The sequence below is a fragment of the Oncorhynchus mykiss genome, chromosome 1, assembly GCF_013265735.2.
Source record: "Oncorhynchus mykiss isolate Arlee chromosome 1, USDA_OmykA_1.1, whole genome shotgun sequence".
Classification (NCBI taxonomy): Eukaryota; Metazoa; Chordata; class Actinopteri; order Salmoniformes; family Salmonidae; genus Oncorhynchus; species Oncorhynchus mykiss.
Genome location: NC_048565.1, coordinates 54,002,244 through 54,021,310, shown reverse-complemented (window position 1 = coordinate 54,021,310; position 19,067 = coordinate 54,002,244). Strand labels below are relative to the sequence as shown.

General features: G+C 41.8%; 1 protein-coding gene across 1 annotated transcript in view; it reads left to right on the top strand.

Annotated features, from left to right (window-relative positions):
* Nucleotides 1-1,760: 1,760 nt before the first annotated feature.
* LOC110525320 (sorting nexin-33-like) overlaps nt 1,761-19,067 on the top strand; it is a 30,024-nt gene continuing 12,717 nt past the window's right edge. The window contains exon 1 of the mRNA XM_021605344.2: nt 1,761-4,793. Coding sequence (XP_021461019.1) covers nt 3,371-4,793 — 1,423 coding nt within the window. The 5' untranslated portion in view covers nt 1,761-3,370. The remainder of the gene's footprint in view (nt 4,794-19,067) is intronic.

Here is a 19,067-nt window from a genome sequence, read left to right as displayed (position 1 = left end):
GTGCCAGTGCGAATTTCCCTGACATAAAAGATATATATAAATGTAGAAAAACAGTTTGGCTCACACAAACAATGCTCTTTCCTCAAGAAATATAAAGTTTTATCAGATGCAAATAAAACTCAGTCCTGCACAACTCACTTGATAAATCCAGCAGTCAACAAGCTAGGCGTCAGCGTGAATTTCCCTTCCATGAACAAAGCCTTGGCTCCCGCAAAGTATGCACTTTTCCCTTCCTTCTTTGCTCTCTCAATCATCGGCCACAGACGATTCCGAGCTTCTTTGTCAAATGCTGTCAGATCTTCCTTGAACCTCAGGTTGTTCTTCTTTAAATAGTCATTTTTCTTTACACTTTTCCATGTCACATCCCTCACTGTCCTGGAGATGAATCTAATGATCACTGGTCGTGGTGGCTGGTTGTTGTCCCCATCTCTCAGCCTACCCAGGTGGTGCACTACATCCAGAGAACCTGCAACAACATTTCTTTCCTCCTCCGGGACTATTGCCCTGCAAATGTCCTTCACTCTTGCTTTGATGTTCTCCTCAGATTTTTCTGCTATTCCATAAATTCGAAGATTCCATCTCCGACTATACCGGTCATTCTCGTTTACCTTTGACTCCATTTCAGTGAGTTTCTTCTCCTTGCTTTGCAACCTGAATGTTCAATGTTGCGTTCTGCTGCTTCAGAGTTTTTACTTCCTCAGCATTGAAATCAATTGATTTCTTCAGGTTAACGATATGATAGTGTTCTTTTTCACAAAATTCATGATGTCATCTGCACTCTCTTTGATTTTAGCCGTGAGGATGCGGACGATGTTGTCCTGTAGATGGCTCATTGATGGTTCACTTCTCAGCTTCTTTGGAAGTTGCTCCTTGGTTGGGGTATTCGGGTATGAATCACATTCACCCCCCTTTTTTACACTGCAAGCATCTGAGTTTCAACAATGCCTCTTTTATCCTTGGAAGTTTCAACATCCATTATCTCAGCAACAGTTTGGTCATGTCCTGATTCCATGCTACTAGCTATGAAGACGTTAGCAGGCTAACTTAACTACACACGCTGAAACTTGTCGACAGCTAACGTAAACTCACTCACTTTTGTACATCGCCTTGGTCCATACAATTGACCTTATTTTAGCACCCAAAAAACGTAATACTTCCAGATCAACTGTAATGTCAATGCCACTGTAAAGCACAATTTCTCAATTTTCCAACAGAATCAATTACATGAACTCCACGCTGCCCGTTTCTGCATGATTCAAGAAGGCAACGAGCTCCGTCTGGTCTTTATAAAAATGGCGGGTGGGGAAGCGAATCTAATGCGTGGTAGTGAGAAGGTCCAACTTATCACCTTATTGCCTCTAAAATGTAAATAAAACACTATAAAGAGTCGCAGTTGCGCACATTTGTACGGAATATGGTGAGTTTACATTAGCTTGTTAGTTGGAAATCGTCAAAAATATATTTCAATGGTTTGATTAATTACACAATTATTCAAAATAGCTACATTGTATGGTTAGATATAATTTTGTGTGAAAAAAAAAATTGCAACTGCAGTCTAAAACTATAAACTTTGTGAGAATACCCTGAAATTGTTCCTCAGCTAGAAATGTTACACCCTCTCATGTCGCCATCTTGAGCGCCCCCCTCCTCCATCGCTCTTTGCCCTGCAAGTGTGTACTCGTCAGACGTCATGAAACGTCATCAGAAGTGTCCACTTCATTTGAGGGCTGAGGGGATAGGGTGTGTCTTTTAAGTGTTTGGACTGCACAGGTGAGAAGCAGTCAGGCAGTCAGTCTTAGAGCATGCGGTCAGTTATCAGTTCTAAACATGTATTCTGTATTCTCTATGCTTATGATCTATTTTCTTGCGCGCATATGACAAAAAAGTGGTTGTCGGAGCACGTCTCTGGATCCGCTGAGCCGGAGGCGCTTGTTTTAATCCTGCTGTAAGGACTCCTTGCGGACAGCACCAGCAGGTCAACGACTAAAATGACCGAGTTACTTCATGTTATGTTTCTCATGCTAGGGGCAGTGTAGAGCTGATTTCTTGCGTTTCAAATAGTGAATTATTAAGGACGTTAACGAAGAAAACAAATAGTTTCTCTATTGTCCATGCCTAACGTCATGACAAAAGTTACTTTGCTACAAAACGGATAGTAATATAATGGCATATGCTTTGCATTAAGTCGCGTACCCTTATCACTTGCTAATAATGCTTCATGTTTTTTTAATTCAAGGCAACAAAGAGGACATGCGCAAGAACCTGTTTTGTGGGGGAATTGGAGCAAGTTTCGGAAGGAATGTGTATCAACACCGGATTGCATTAGACTGGGAAATCATTAGGCTAGTCATCTCTATCGGGTCTGAATGCTTTCTTCCACCCCGGGCAGTTTGTCTTTGTACTGGGAACAAACTATTTCACTTTGTCTTTGTGCTGGGAACAAACAATGTTGATAATGTTTGATCATATGTACAGCAAGTCTTTTGTTCGAGGATCACATCACGCAAGGATAACAATGTAACGATTCATCAGGATTACAACGAATAGACAGACACATGTTTGCAATTTTTTCTTGGTGGAAACACATTTTCGGATAAACCGATGTCAATGCTTCCGTGAGCCGAGGACTGAGGAGTTACAAGTTGCGAAGCCCGCAAGTTATATTGCAGTTTCAAGTATTGAAGGAAAATATTGGACATCAAAGAAAACGTTTAGGCTAAGGTAACGTAATGCTATCAATAAGAATATGGTACTGATGTAGTGGGCAGTGGGTGCATGGCATATGCTAGCAATATACCAAGTTTGCAATTCAAATTTGCAGTAAGAATTCCATTGGAAATAGCCCATATTCTGTTAATTGTACGTGTTCAGGAATTGATCCTCACTACCACTGAAAACCATCTGCAATTCGATTTGACTGTTTTTATATACAGTCCATAGGCCTACTAAAAAGATGGACAAGATTCTTGGTAGAGTATAGAAAACAACACAGGACAGTTGTGTAATTGAGTTGTAAACATACCCAGCTGTATACTGCACTAGTTATTTTTTAAGAGAGTAGATAAAGCACTAAGGTTATTATCATGTTATAGTGCATGAACACATTCGAAATTAGTAGTTTGTATCAGTATTAGTGTCATTTGACACTTTGTGTCATTCAAGTCACTCTTTCTCTCCTTCTCTTATTGATTTGTTGGGTGACTAGAGTTGAGATTAGATGAAATAGTAGGGTTATGGTTCAGCTATTCAGAGATCACCTATTTGCACAACATGTGTTAACAAGTTGTGCTCAAGGGTAGCAGAATCACAATGATTTTAGGCAGTGTGCATATGATAGTCAGCTGATTTTTGATGTCAAAAGTGAGTCAAAATGTCGATGAAAGGCAAGGCACTCTTCACTTTCCAAAGTGAAAACAAAGAGGAGATCAGCATAAAGGAGAATGAAGAACTGGTTATCTTTGACAATAACTCTGTGGATGGATGGTTACAAGGGGAGAACAGTAAAGGACAGAAAGGTCTCTTCCCAGCCTCTTATGTGGAAGTAATCCGCCCTCGTTCCAACTCCAACATGACAGACTGCTCCATAAGCCCGGAGGGTTCTCCCGGCAATGGCTCCTCATATTTCCCCTCTACAGCAAACACGCCCTTTCACATGCAACAGGGTTACTATCACGATGACGATGATGACTGGGATGATTGGGATGACAGTTCCACAGTGGTGGACGATGATGACCCCAGTGGCACAAATGGACATTCCCATCAGAGCCCCCACTCCAACAACCCCAATGTCCACTATTGTGCCAAACCTTACATGGAGAGGCAGGACAGCATCTCCAGCTCGCGGAAGGGCAGTATGGTAGGCAGGAACTTGAACAGATTCTCCAGCTTTGTCCGCTCAGGGGTGGAAGCATTTGTGTTGGGCGATGTGCCCATGAACGCTAAGATAGCCGAGTCATACACCATTGCGATGGGCCCCAAAGGGCCTCAATGGAAAGAGAGCCCCACACCTTTCTCTTGCTCCATCGAGGACCCCACCAAGCAGACCAAGTTCAAAGGCATCAAGACCTACATATCTTATCGGGTGACCCCGAGCCACAATGCGAGGCCTGTGTACCGGCGTTACAAGCACTTTGACTGGTTGTACAATCGTCTACTGCACAAGTTCACCATCATCTCGGTACCCCACCTGCCCGAGAAACAGGCAACGGGGCGCTTTGGGGACGATTTCATTGAGAAGCGCAAAAGGCGGCTGATTCTCTGGATGGACCACATGACCAGCCATCCGGTCCTGTCGCAGTATGAGGGCTTTGAGCACTTCCTGATGTGTGCCGATGACAAGCAGTGGAAGCTGGGAAAACGGCGGGCGGAGAAGGACGAGATGATGGGAGCCAACTTCATGCTTACCTTCCAGATCCCCAACGAGCACCAGGACCTGCAGGACGTGGAGGAACGTGTGGACTCCTTCAAGACCTTCACCAAGAAAATGGACGACAGCGTCATGCAGCTGACGCACGTGGCCTCGGAACTGGTGCGGAAGCACCTCGGTGGCTTCCGGAAGGAGTTCCAGCGTCTGGGGAACGCTTTCCAGAATGTCAGTCAGGCGTTCATGCTGGACCCTCCCCACTGCTCGGAATCCCTCAACACTGCCATCTCCCACACAGGACGCACATACGAGAACATTGGTGAAATGTTTGCCGAGCAACCTAATTACGACCTCTTCCACATGCTGGACAAACTGTCGCTCTACCAGGGCCTCCTCGCCAACTTCCCGGACATTATTCATTTACAGAAAGGTAATGTACTCTCCCCTTATGGTGTGCTCATTAGTGTTAGACCTAGAGTCTAATAGCTTGTCCTAGAGATTAATCTTCAACTCATTGTTTTGCCTCACGAAGTACGGCCTATTAGTGTATGTAGTTATCACCATCATTCTGACTTCAATACCATCATGGAACTCGATACCAAAACGATACCACAACAACAAAAAAATTGTATATTAACCAAAGTCACAGAATGGTAACTGATCCAGACAGAAACTCAGCTACTGCTCTGTTCAATCATTGGACATCTTTTGAGTTCAATATCATTACATTAGAATTTTTTTTACTTCAACATTTTTCAGACACAGCCATGTATGCTTTAATGAATCAATTGTACGATCATACAATCAATTTGACGTTGTTTTTACCAATCTAACTACAACATAATGTTAATTTATTTGAATGGTAAATCTATATTGATATAGTGGGTATATCAAGATGTAGCCTAGGCCTATCCAAAATACAGGTGAATTCACATTCAATAGGAGTTTGTGCATGCATTGAGTTATTGATCTTGTTTTGGCTGATTTCATGGGGCTACAGATGACAAACAATCTGTTTCCCTTTCACTTGAGACTTATTTTATTGTACTGATAAACAACATTTGCATAGAAGTAGTCTCTTTAACCAGTCATGAGGTCATTCACGAGGCAAGAAGGGGGCAGCTTGTCAAAGCAGTCAGTTTGCTGAGGCAGTAGATCATCTTTGGGAGAGATGTGCAAGAGAGACCGAACAAGTGAATTAATAAAGTTTTTAGTGGCAATCAGCTTTGAAATCAGTATATTTTGCATAAATGCTAGGGTGGTGAAGTGATGTTAGCTTTAGCTATCAGCTAGCAAGGAAAGTTAGCCTACAAAGCTGGAAATTACCAGTATCTTCTTCCATTTCAAAGTGTTCTAGCCTATATGGACATTGTTTTGCTGTCGTGTTGCATTATTCAGGTGTGTTAACTTTTGCGTATCGTGAGTGGGGAACTAACATGATGCAGCCCAGACTCCCAGTGCAGGCTAGTAATGAGTAAGTGGAGCAGGCATGGTGCACTTTATAAATAGGGGTTGTTGCGCAGATACAGGCTTGATCTGTGAGACACATTTGACAGAAGTACCGAAAGTAACACAAATTCTCGTACCGAACCGTTGTTCATGTTTTAGTATTGAGAAAGTACCAAAGTTTCGGTAAACCGTGCAACACTAGTTATAAGTGCTTATAAAATCACTGTTATAAGTTATGCATTACCACAACAGCTTTGAAATCAATAGGGCAGAAATCACTCTTGGTTCCTTGATTGATGAACACTGACACTTCTATCAAACATGTCTTTGAGCCCTAACGGTATCTCCTAAATGCGTCTAGTTTTACTACCCTGTCACTGATAAATGGAAGGATAATTGAAGTACCACCAAGCCATTCCTTAGTCGCATATACAGTGCCTTTAGAAACTTTTCACACCCCTTATTATTCCAAATGTTGCTGTGTTACGTCCTGAATATAACATTGATTAAGTAAAAAAAAAATCTCACCCATCTGCACACAATCTACACCCCATAATGACAAAGTGAAAACCTGTTTTGAGGAATATTTGCACATTTCTTGAAAATGAAATACAGAAATATCTCATTTACCTACAGTTGAAGTCGGAAGTTTACATACACCTTAGCCAAATACATTTAAACTCAGTTTTTCACAATTCCTGACATTTAATCCTAGTAAAAATGTTCCTGTTTTAGGTCAGTTAGGATCACCACTTTATTTTAAGAATGTGAAATGTCAGAATAATAGTAGAGAGAATGATTTATTTCAGCTTTTATTTCTTTCATCAAATTCCCAGTGGGTTGGAAGTATACATACACTCAATTAGTATTTGGTAGCATTGCCTTTAAATTGTTTAACTTGGGTCAAACATTTCAGGTAGCCTTCCACAAGCTTCCCACAATAACTTGAATTTTGTGAATTTTGGCCCATTCCTCCTGACAGAGCTGGTGTAACTGAGTCAGGTTTGTAGGCCTCCTTGCCTGCACACATTTTCAGTTCTGCCCACAATTTTCTATGGGATTAATCTCAGGGCTTTGTGATGGTCACTTCAATACCTTGACTTTGTTGTCCTTAAGCCATTTTGCCACAACATTGGATGTATGCTTGGTGTCATTGTCCATTTGGAAGACCCATTTGCGACTAAGCTTTAACTTCCTGAATGATGTCTTGAGATGTTGCTTCGATATATCCACATAATTTTCCTTTCTCATGATGCCATCTGTTTTGTTTTGTTTTGACTCAAATGATGTCAATTAGCCTATCAGAAGTTTCTAAGCCATGACATCATTTTTTGGAATTTTCCCAGCTGTTTAAAGGTACAGTCAACTTAGTGTATGTCAACTTCTGACCCACTGGAAGTGTGATTCCGTGAATTAGATTATGGTCGTGAATAATACAAGACAGCTCAGAAGAAAACCATGGATTATCCCGCCCTTTAACCCTGAACCTGCGGAATGGGGCATGTTTGTTTACTATTTGGAAAAAAAACATAATGAAAGAATTTCCAGGCAGTTTTCACATCAGGGATAAACTCACTCTGCTCCAGTCAAAATAAACAAATCATGAAAGAAAGGCTGCTCATTAAAACACTTCAAATTTCTCTTACGAATAAACGTGGGTTTGTCTTAGGATCCTTAGTATTTCTAACAGCAACAACAGCACAATGGTCACTTAAATCATTACAAAAAACACCAACCACAGAATATTTATGTGGAACATTTGCCAATATCAAATCAATCAGGGTAAATGTATCTGGGCATTTAAGATTTAGGAGAGTGGGTGAGTTAATCAACTGGGTAAGATTCATAGAATTACAAAACATTTTTAAATCATCAGACACCGACTTCAACCAACACCAGTCGAGATCACCAATCAAGATAATTTCACTGTAAAGAAGTTTAAACATAAGGTGCGTCAAAGAAGAAAATGCATCACCGAGAGCAGAGGGGGGACAGCCATAACAGCCAATCACAGTTATAGAGAGGCCCTTTGAAACCTCAATATTCAAAGCAAGAAATTCCAACTGTTTACAAATAGTTTCAGACTTTGCTACACTTACGGGGAATTTAGTTTTTACATATATAGCCACAACCCCACCTTTCTTAACTCGATCAGTGTGATAAACAAAATATCCTTATCAAAAACAGACTTGCTGAGCCAGGTTTCAGAAAACACAATTACATCAGCATCAGTTGATTTAGCCCAAATCCTAACCCCATCAATTTTTGACAACAGGCTGTGTACTTTTAAATGAAAAATACCAAAACTAGATCTTGATTTAGAATCAGAGGGGGTTTGGAGACATTGCATATCAGGGCCAGGGTTAGGTTGCACGTTACCTGATATCAACAAAAGAAGAATAACTTGGCACCTCGGTTTAATAACCTTGCACGGCTTCTCTTTTTTAAGAGACGTACCGCAAGCGAATTCTACAAGTGAGTTTCCAGACAATACAAAATAGTAATTTAAAACCATTAGACAGACCTTGGTAGTGACACATTCGTACTGTTCACGTCATGCCACAAATACATCGGCACTTGGACGAGTGGGCCGAGTGAAAAAGAGCGAGTTCCTGCAGACAAAATGGACGGGAGAGCACATTGTCAGATGTACTCACCCAGTGGCTATGTTCGTTTTCTCCAGAGTTCAGTAAAGTCAGTGCACAAAGCAATAACATGAAAATGGTCATTTTCTCTAACAAATGTAAAAAAAATAGAGGCCAACGAAGGTAAGGGGAGAGAGGGACAGCGTGTATGTATGAGTCTGAATGTGAGTATTTGCGCGTGTGAGTAGATTGGGTGTTGAGGTCGATTGAGAGAACGGGTTGGGGATTGTTGAGCTGCCACTGAGAGCCAGAGCAAAAAGGAGCAACTTGGACGAGACACTCCGCGGATGAAGAAGGAACTCAGGCCAGCCAGAGATAGGGTTACTTTGGTAAACTTCAAGTAATGAAGTGCCGAGTTGAGAGAGACTCGTGATCTTTACACCAGCAAAAACAAAATAGTTTGCACTACACAACAAGGAAGTTACTCAACCATAAATAAATAGGTTATTAGTAGGTTAAAATGTACTAGTCACAGACAAACAACTTGACATGCTGCCATCTTGTATTTCATTGTTGTTGATCATTGCTACACAGCCATTTTAAAGACTTGCCATAGATTTTCAAGCAGATTTAAGTAAAACATATAACTAGGCTACTCAGGAGCATTCAATGCCGTCTTGGTAAGCAACTCCAGTGTATATTTGGCCTTGTGTTTAAGTTTATTGTCCTGCTGAAAGGTGAATTTGTCTCCCAGTGTCTGTTGGAAAGCAGACTGAACCAAGTTTTCCTCTAGGATTTTGCTTGTGCTTAGCGCTATTCCTTTTCTTTTCATCCTAAAAAACTCCCTAGTCCTTGCCGATGACCAGCATACATGATGCAGCCCCCACCATGCTTGAAAATATGAAGAGTGGTACTCTGATGTGTTGTGTTTAATTTGCCCCCAACATAACACTTTGTTTTAACACTTTCGACATAAAGTAACATTTTTTGACACATTTTTTGCAGTTTTACTTCAGTGCCTTATTGCAAACAGTTTGAATGTTTGGGAATATTTTTTTTTCTGTACAGGTTTCCTTCTTTTCACTCTGTCATTTAGGTTAGTGTTGTGGAGTAACTACAATGTTGTTGATCCATCCTCAGTTTTTTTCTAAAACAGCCATTAAACTCTGTAACTGTTTCAGAAGGACACCTGTATCTTTGTAGTGTCTGGGCGTATTGTTACATGATCCAAAGTGTAATTAATAACTTCACCATGCTCAAAGGGATTTTCAATGTCTTCTTGTTTTTATACCTATCTACCTTTAATGCATTCAGTGGTGGAGATAGCATAATAATAAATCAGTCTGGTTGGTAACCACCTTTCACAAACTGACAACCTTGTAATGGCATGTCCCTTAATGGTAGAGTGAGCTGTAAGAAATCCTGTTAGTGTCATTGCAAAAATCTTCCATCTGGGGTGATTTCTTATATGCCCTGCCCTGCACAATCCAGATGATCATTCTTCTCCATTGGATGCATTGAAAATGGTTGATGTGCCTAGTACATGCTTGGGCATTGCTGATGCATTAACTATGGCCAACAACTTGGACGTGTCTGTATTTGTCGTCAGGGTGGTGCAGTATTTGACCAGCATACCAAGGACATGCTTCAGTTCTCAAACAACCCACATATCAGGAGGGGGGAGGGGCCTCCAGCAGAGGAAGCCATGTTTCTCTTAGTTATCTATTGTAAATAAGGGTATGGTGAATGTTTCAATGTTAAGTAAACAGCTGCAATGTGCTTTTCTATATCACATCCTCACCGCACCCTTAATTGTACAGGAATTGAAAGCCATTTGAAAATGTCATAGGCATAGCACAACGTCAGGGACCAAGGGTCTTATTGGTTCAGCTGAAAATACTCATGGAACATTTGGCTGTTTATTGAATGACCTTGGCCCACAGACGTAGATCTACATTTAGTGATAGCATAGTCAAAAGGCAGAATGTCATATCTGCACTGCAAATGTAATAAATCCACTTCCTCTCAGTTTACTGTACTCTCATTACCTAGCTGAAGGCAATGCACATGAACATATCATGTGTAAGAATATATATTTGGAAAGTATTCAGACCCTTTGACTTTTTCCACATTTTGTTACGTTATAGCCTTATTCTAAAATGTTAAAAAAATCCCCTCGTCAATCTACACATAATACCCCAAAATGACAAAGGAAAAACAGGCGTTGCAAATGTATAAAACATTTAAAGCGGAAACATCACATTTACATAAGTATTTACATAAGTATTCTTTCAGTTCTCTCCAGAGATGTTCGATCTGGTTTATGTCCGGGCTCTGGCTGGGGAACTCAAGGACTTTCAGAACTTGTCCCGAAGCCAGTCCTGCATTGTCTTGGCTGTGTGCTTAGGGTTTTTGTCATGTTGGAAGGTGAACCTTCTCCCCAGTCTGAGGTCCTGAGCACTCTGGAGCAGGTTTTTGTCAAGGATCACTCTCTATTTTGCACCGTTCATCTTTCCCTACATCCTGACTATTCTCCCAGTCCCTGCATCTGAAACACCTCCCCACAGCATGATGCTGCCATCACCATGCTCCACTGTACGGATGGTGCCAGATTTTCTCCAGACATGACACTCGGCATTCAGGCAAAAGAGTTCAATCTTGATGAGGGAAAAAAATATTTCAGCAATTTTAGAATAAGACTGTAACTTAACACTGTATATTCCAAAACTATATATTTTTTAAGGTTATGGCACATTTTGTACCAATATCTACATCCATATTTCCATAACAACTTCGGAGAGCCAAGTTTACTGTTGCGACTAGCCTATCAATTTAAGATTCCCCTGCTGAACCCTGAGAGCTTCCCTCAAAGTCACTTGTGTTCTTCTGAACTGGATCCAACTGTGACAACATACCAAACACACACAAAAACCCGGGTTCAACTCTTCCTGTACAGTTCACCTCTCATCCTCCATCACAGCCTTTAACGTCCACTCCCTCACATACAGTAATGACCACAGTTTGAACTGTGATATAGGTGGATGCCTGGATGTGTAAACTCATGGAATATCACTGCAAGCTCGGTCGGGTGTGGTGTGAGCTATATATGGCATTGATAAAGTAGGGCTGGGTCCGAGAGGCAAGGAGTGTCTGGGTGTTTTTCAGGATCTTTGCTAGATTCAAGTCTTTCAAAAGAGGTCTACCTCTTTCTTTCTCTCTCTGTTTTTCTGGGTCTGTCTCTATCCCCCCCCCCCCCCCCCCCCCCTGCCCTCTTTTTGTCTCACTCTCTTTCTCTTCTCATGTCTATCCCTTTCTCTTTGATTAATACCATCCCACTCAGATATGTACTGTAGGTCTGCCTGGATAGTCGGTCTGGAAACATAACAAAATGTAGAATAAGTCAAGGGGTATGAATAGTTTCTGAAGACACTGTTGGTCTTTCTGGATTGTCGGTCTGGATGGTTTCAATTACACAGGAGTAAATCCAGTTTAGTCCAACAGAGGTGCTTTGAGCATTTGCCTACCTGAATCCAATGTTGATCCAATCGACTCTATCGAAAGACTTGAATATGAATACACATCACTCCGTGCACTGCAATGGAAGACTGCCCAGCAAACTGGACACATTCCCAGAACAATAGCTAAGATTCCTATTAAGTTCTAATTAGGGTTTTATCTAACATTATGATGATAACATCCCAAAAATATTCAGAGAATATTTTGATAAAATCAATTTATTAATAAAAAATGTTTTAGATTAAATATCCTTGGAAGGTTCTAGCATTCACTCAAATGTTGTGTACAACATCTGTAACAACCACCACAGAACATTCCCCAAAAGTATGTATGTTTGTGTAAAACATTAAGCCTGTTTTTGGTTCCCAGAACATTCATTAGGTCACAGCAAATGTTCTCATAACACAAAAACTGTCCAGTCGTGGTGATGATTATAGAATTTTATATAAACATTCGCCTGATGTTGCAAGAATGTTCCTATAACACATAATCTGTTCTTTAAAGGTTCCCAGAATGTTTGATTAAGTTGTGGGAACAGTGTGGATACCTTACAAGAGATATGTTCCCAAAACTGTCCAGTTGAGCTGACATTCAGATCATGTTTCTATCAGGGTACACAAAACATGCCTTTGATATTGCAGGAATGTTGACCAAACAGCCTACCTGAGTTCTTTAAAGGCTCCCAGAACATGTAATTAAGTTGTGGGAACAGTGTGGATACCTTACAAGAGATAGTTTCACAAAACACAAAAAATGCTCAGTTGTGACGTTCATACATTGTTTAAATTAGGTGACACAGGACATTCCCTTAATGTTGTAAGTCAGTTTTTATGATGTTCATAGCGTATTTGTTTTAGGTTTAACATGACATTCCATTGATGTTCACTCAATATACATTTTACTTTGTCTTGGAGGTCTTCAGAACATTTCAAGAAGATTTTATATTTAAGTGTGACCTAATATTACCACAACATTCTCAGCCTGCAAATTAGAATACATCCCCATCATGTTTCCCTCCAGATTTGATGGTAATTCACATTTAAGGACTGTATTGTAGGTGATAGAGACACACATGGCATTTTTATTGAAATCAAATCAAATCAAAGTTTATTTGTCACGTGCGCTGAATACAACAGGTGTAGTAGACCTTACAGTGATATACATAGTTACAGGCTCTAACCATTAGTGCAAAAAAAGGAATTAGGTGAACAATAGGTAGGTAAAGAAATAAAACAACAGTAAAAATGCAGGCTATATACAGTAGCGAGGCTATAAAAGTAGCGAGGCTACATACAGACACCGGTTAGTCAGGCTGATTGAAGTAGTATGTACATGTAGATATGGTTAAAGTGACTATGCATATATGATGAACAGAGAGTAGCAGTAGCGTAAAAGAGGGGTTAGCGGGTGGTGGGACACAATGCAGATAGCCCGGTTAGCCAAGATCTCTGAGGTGGTATGTACCGATTTTTATTTATTTATTTGTAATAATGACAATTACAACAATACTGAATGAACACTTATTTTAACTTAATATAATACATCAATAAAAATCCATTTAACCTCAAATAATTAATGAAACATGTTCAATTTGGTGTAAATAATGAAAAAAAAAGTGTTGGAGAAGAAAGTAAAAGTGCAATATGTGCCATGTAAAAAAGCTAACGTTTAAGTTCCTTCCTCAGAACATGAGAACATATGAAAGTTGGTGATTCCTTTGAACATTCCAAGGTAAGAAGTTTTAGGTAGTAGTTAATATAGTATTTATAGGACTATTTCTCTCTATACCATTTGTATTTCATATACCTTTGACTATTGGATGTTCTTATGGGCACTTTAGTATTGCCAGTGTAACAGTATCACTTCCGTCCCTCTCCTCGCCCCTACCTGGGCTCGAACCAGGAACACATCGAAAACAGCCACCCTCGAAGCAGCGTTACCCATGCAGAGCAAGGGGAACAACTACTCCAAGTCTCAGAGCGAGTGACGTTTGAAACGCTATTAGCGCGCACCCTGCTAACTAGCTAGGCATTTCACATCGGTTACACCAGCCTAATCTCGGGAGTTGATAGGCTTGAAGTCATAAACAGCGCAATGCTTGAAGCACGACGAAGAGCTGCTGGCAAAACGCATGAAAGTGCTGTTTGAATGAATGCTTACGAACCTGCTGCTGCCTACCATCGCTCAGTCAGACTGCTCTATCAAATATCAAATCATAGACTTAACTATAACATAATAACACACAGAAATATGAGCCTTTGGTCATTAATATGGTAGAATCCGGAAACTATCATTTCGAAAACAAAACGTTTATTATTTCAGTGAAATACGGAACTGTTCCGTATTTTATCTAACGGGTGGAATCCCTAAGTCTAAATATTCCTAATACATTGTACAACCTTCAATGTTATGTCATAATTACGTACAATTCTGGAAAATTAGTTAGCAATGAGCCAGGCTGCCCAAACTGTTGCATATACCCTGACTCTACGTGCAATGAACACAAGAGAAGTGACACAATTTCACCTGGTTAATATTGCCTGCTAACCTGGATTTATTTTAGCTAAATATGCAGGTTTAAAAATATATACTTGTGTATTGATTTTAAGAAAGGCATTCGTGTTTATGGTTAGGTACAGTTTTTTCGCAAATGCACTTTTGTTAGATCATCCCCCTGCATTGCATCGATTATATGCAATGAAAATAAGAATGTGTTCTTAACTGACTTGCCTAGTTAAATAAAGGTGTAAAAAAAAGAATTGTCCAGATCGGTGTCCAAAAATAACGATTTCCGATTGTTATGAAAACTTGAAATCGGCCCCTGTTAATCGGCCATTCCGATTAATCGGTCGACCTCTAATGTACATGAATGTATAGTTAAAGTGACTATGCATATATGATAAACAGAGAGTAGCAGCAGCATAAAAAGAGGGGTTGGGGGGGGGGGGGTAAGTCAGGGTAGCCGTCTTATGGCTTGGCGGTAAAAACTGTTGAGAAGCCTTCTTTGTCCTAGACTTGGCACTCCGGTACCTCTTGCCATGCGGTAGTAGAGAGAACAGTCTATGACTGGGGTGGCTGGGGTCTTTGACAATTCTTAGGGCCTTCCTCTGGCACCGCCTAGTGTAGATGGATGGCAGGAAGCTTAGCCCCAATGATGGACTGGGCCGTACGCACTACCCTCTGTAGTGCCTTGCGGTCAGAAGCCGAGCAATTTCCGTACCAGGCAGTGATGCAACTAGTCAGGATGCTCTCGATGTTGCAGCTGTAGACATTTTTGAGGATCTCAGGACCCATGCCAAATCATTTTAGTTTCCTGAGGGGGAATAGGCTTTGTCGTGTCCTCTTCACGACTGTCTTGGTGTATTTGGACCATTCTAGTTTGTTGTTGATGTGGACACCAAGGAACTTGAAGCTCTGAACCTGCTCCACTACAGCCCCGTCGATGAGAATGGGGGCATGCTCGGTCCTTCTTTTCCTGTAGTCCACAATAATCTCCTTAGTCTTGATTACATTGAGGGATAGGTTGTTATTCTGGCACCACCCGGCCAGGTCTCTGACTTCCTTCCTATAGGCTGTCTCGTCGTTGTCGGTGATCAGGCCTACCACTGTTGTGTCGTCTGCAAACTTAATGATGGTGTTGGAGTCATGCCTGGCCATGCAGTCGTGGGTGAACAGGGAGTACTGGAGGGGCCTGAGCACGCACCCCTGGGGAGCTCCAGTGTTGAGGATCAGCGTGGCAGATGTGTTGCTACCTACCCTCACCACCTGGGGGCGGCATGTCAGGAAATCCAGGATCCAGTTGCAGAGGGAGGTGTTTAGTCCCAGGATCCTTAGCTTAGTGACGAGCTTTGAGGTACTATGGTGTTGAACGCTGAGCTGTAGTCAATGAATAGCATTCTCACATAAGTGTTTATTTTGTCCAGGTGAGAAAGGGCAGTGTGGAGTGTATCATATGTGGATCTGTTTTGGCTGTATGCAAATTGGAGTGGGTCTAGGGTTTCTGGGATAATGGTGTTGATGTGAGCCATTATCAACCTTTCAAAGCACTTCATGGCTACAGACGTGAATTCTACGGGTGTGTAGTCATTTAGGCAGGTTGCCTTTGTGTTCTTAGGCACAAGGGACTATGGTTGTCTGCTTGAAACATGTTGGAATTACAGATTTAATCAGGGACATGTTGAAAATGTCAGTGAAGACACCTCCCAGTTGGTCAGCACATGCCCGGAGCACACGTCCTGTTAATCCATCTGGCCCCGCAGCCTTGTGTATGTTGACCTGTTTAAAGGTCTAACTCACGCCGGCTACGGAGAGCGTGATCACACAGTCGTCCGGAACAGCTGATGCTCTCATGCATGCCTCAGTGTTGCTTGCCTCGAAGCGAATATAGAAGTGATTTAGCTCATCTGGTAGGCTCGTGACACCTTTGTAGTCTGTAATAGTTTGCAAGCCCTTCCACATAAGACGAGTGTCGGAGCTGGTGTAGTATGATTGAATCTTAGCCCTGTATTGACGCTTTGCCTGTTTGATGGTTCGTCGCAGGGCATAGCAGGATTTCTTGTAAGCTTCCGGGTTAGAGTCCCGCACCTTAAAAGCGGCAGCTCTACCCTTTAGCTCAGTGCGAATGTTGACTGTTTTCCATGGCTTCTGGTTGGGGTACGTACAGTCACTGTTGGGACGACGTCCTTGATGCTCTTATTGATAAAGCCAGTGACTGATGTGGTGTACTCCTCAATGCCATCGGAAGAATCCCGGAACATATTCCAGTCTGTGATAGCAAAACAGTCCTGTAGTTTAGCATCTGCTTCATCTGACCACTTTTTTATAGACCGAGTCACTGGTGCTTCCTGCTTTAATTTGTACTTGTAAGCAGGAATCAGGAGGATAGAGTTGTGGTCGGATTTACCAAATGGATGGCGAGGAAAAGCTTTGTACGAGTCTCTGTGTGTGGAGTACAGGTGATCTAAAATAAATGTCCCTCTGGTTGAACATTTAACATGTTGTTGGACATTTGGTAGAACTGATTTAAGTTTCCCTGCATTAAAGTCCCCGGACACTAGGAGCACCGCCTCTGAAAACCCTCTGGGTTTCCTGTTTGCTTATTTCCTTATACAGCTGACTGAGTGCGGTCTTAGTGCCAGCATCTGTCTGTGGTGGTAAATAAACAGCCATGAAAAGTATAGCTGAAAACTCTCTAGGCAAGTAGTGTGGCCTGCAATTTATCACAATATACTCTACTTCAGGCGAGCAAAATCTAGAAACTTCCTTAGATTTCGTGCACCAGCTGTTGTTTACAAATATGCATTCGTGCGCTGTGCTGTTCTATCTTGCCGGTGCAGCGTGTATCCCGCTAGCTGAATATCCATGTCGTCATTCAGCCAGGGTATTACAGTTTTTGATGTCCCGTTGGTAGGATATTCGTGATCGTACCTCGTCTAGTTTATTGTCCAATGATTGCACGTTAGCGAGTAGTATTAACGGTAACAGCAGCTTTCCCAGTCGCCTTTTCTGGGTCCTGACCAGGCATCCGGCTCTTTGTCCTCTGTACCTGCATCTCTTCCTCTTGCAAATAACGTGAATGTCGGCCCTGCCGGGTGTTTGGAGAATATCATGTGTGTCTTGTTTGTTGAAGAAAAAGTATTCGTCTAATACGAGGTGAGTGATCTCTGTCCTAATATCCAGAAGCTCTTTTTTGCCATAAGATACGGTTGTAGAAACATTATGTACAAAATAAGTTACAAATAACGCGAAGAAAAACACATAATAGCACAATTGGTTGGGCGCCTGTAAAAGTGCTGCCATTTCTTCCGGCGCCATTTTTATCATAGGACATTTGAAAAGCATTTACTCTTACAAACACAACCATATTTGGTTTACACTTCATATGTTGACATGTGGGGTTTGAAACTACAATATTTGGTTCCCAAGCCAGGTCTTTTATCCTCTGCACCACCAGGGACACTCTCACTCATTGACCACGGTTACATGCACACCAATATCCCGTTATTATTTTGGATACTCAAATATTCTGTTTTTGAGTTGATTTGATTTGCCCTAAGTGTCTACACACAGGACTGAAAATCACCATAGACCCCACCAATCGGGGATTCTGTAATTCTGTCATGATAGAATGTGCACACTGAAGGTGATCGTGATGCATTAAGGAGTGTTTACACATCCTCCAGGCTGCAGGAGTGCTCCAGGGGAGATATGGCTTTTGACATAAACGTGAGGTTGGTTGTTCTAGCCCACAAACTTGAACTTGGTTATGCAGCTCTAAATAATATAAGCAAAGGGATTTGCGTCTCAGCTCATAGCAGAGGCATGACAGGAGAGTGACAGGTAAATAAAAGGAGAGAGTGGCCCATTAGTGTCAGTTGACTTGCTGTGTATAAATAATACACTGCTCAAAAAAATAAAGGGAACACTTAAACAACACAATGTAACTCCAAGTCAATCACACTTCTGTGAAATCAAACTGTCCACTTAGGAAGCAACACTGATTGACAATACATTTCACATGCTGTTGTGCAAATGGAATAGACAACAGGTGGAAATTATAGGCAATTAGCAAGACACCCCCAATAAAGGAGTGGTTTTGCAGGTGGGGACCACAGACCACTTCTCAGTTCCTATGCTCCTGGCTGATGTTTTGGTCACTTTTGAATGCTGGCGGTGCTTTCACTCTAGTGGTACCATGAGACGGAGTCTACAACCCACACAAGTGGCTCAGGTAGTGCAGCTCATCCAGGATGACACATCAATGCGAGCTGTGGCAAGAAGGTTTGCTGTGTCTGTCAGCGTAGTGTCCAGAGCATGGAGGCGCTACCAGGAGACAGGCCAGTACATCAGGAGACGTGGAGGAGGCCGTAGAAGGGCAACAACCCAGCAGCAGGACCGCTACCTCCGCCTTTGTGCAAGGAGGAGCACTGCCAGAGCCCTGCAAAATGACCTCCAGCAGGCCACAAATGTGCATGTGTCTGCTCAAACGGTCAGAAACAGACTCCATGAGGGTGGTATGAGGGCCCGACGTCCACAGGTGGGGGTTGTGCTTACAGCCCAACACCGTGCAGGACGTTTGACATTTGCCGGAGAACACCAAGATTGGCAAATTCGCCACTGGTGCCCTGTGCTCTTCACAGATGAAAGCAGGTTCA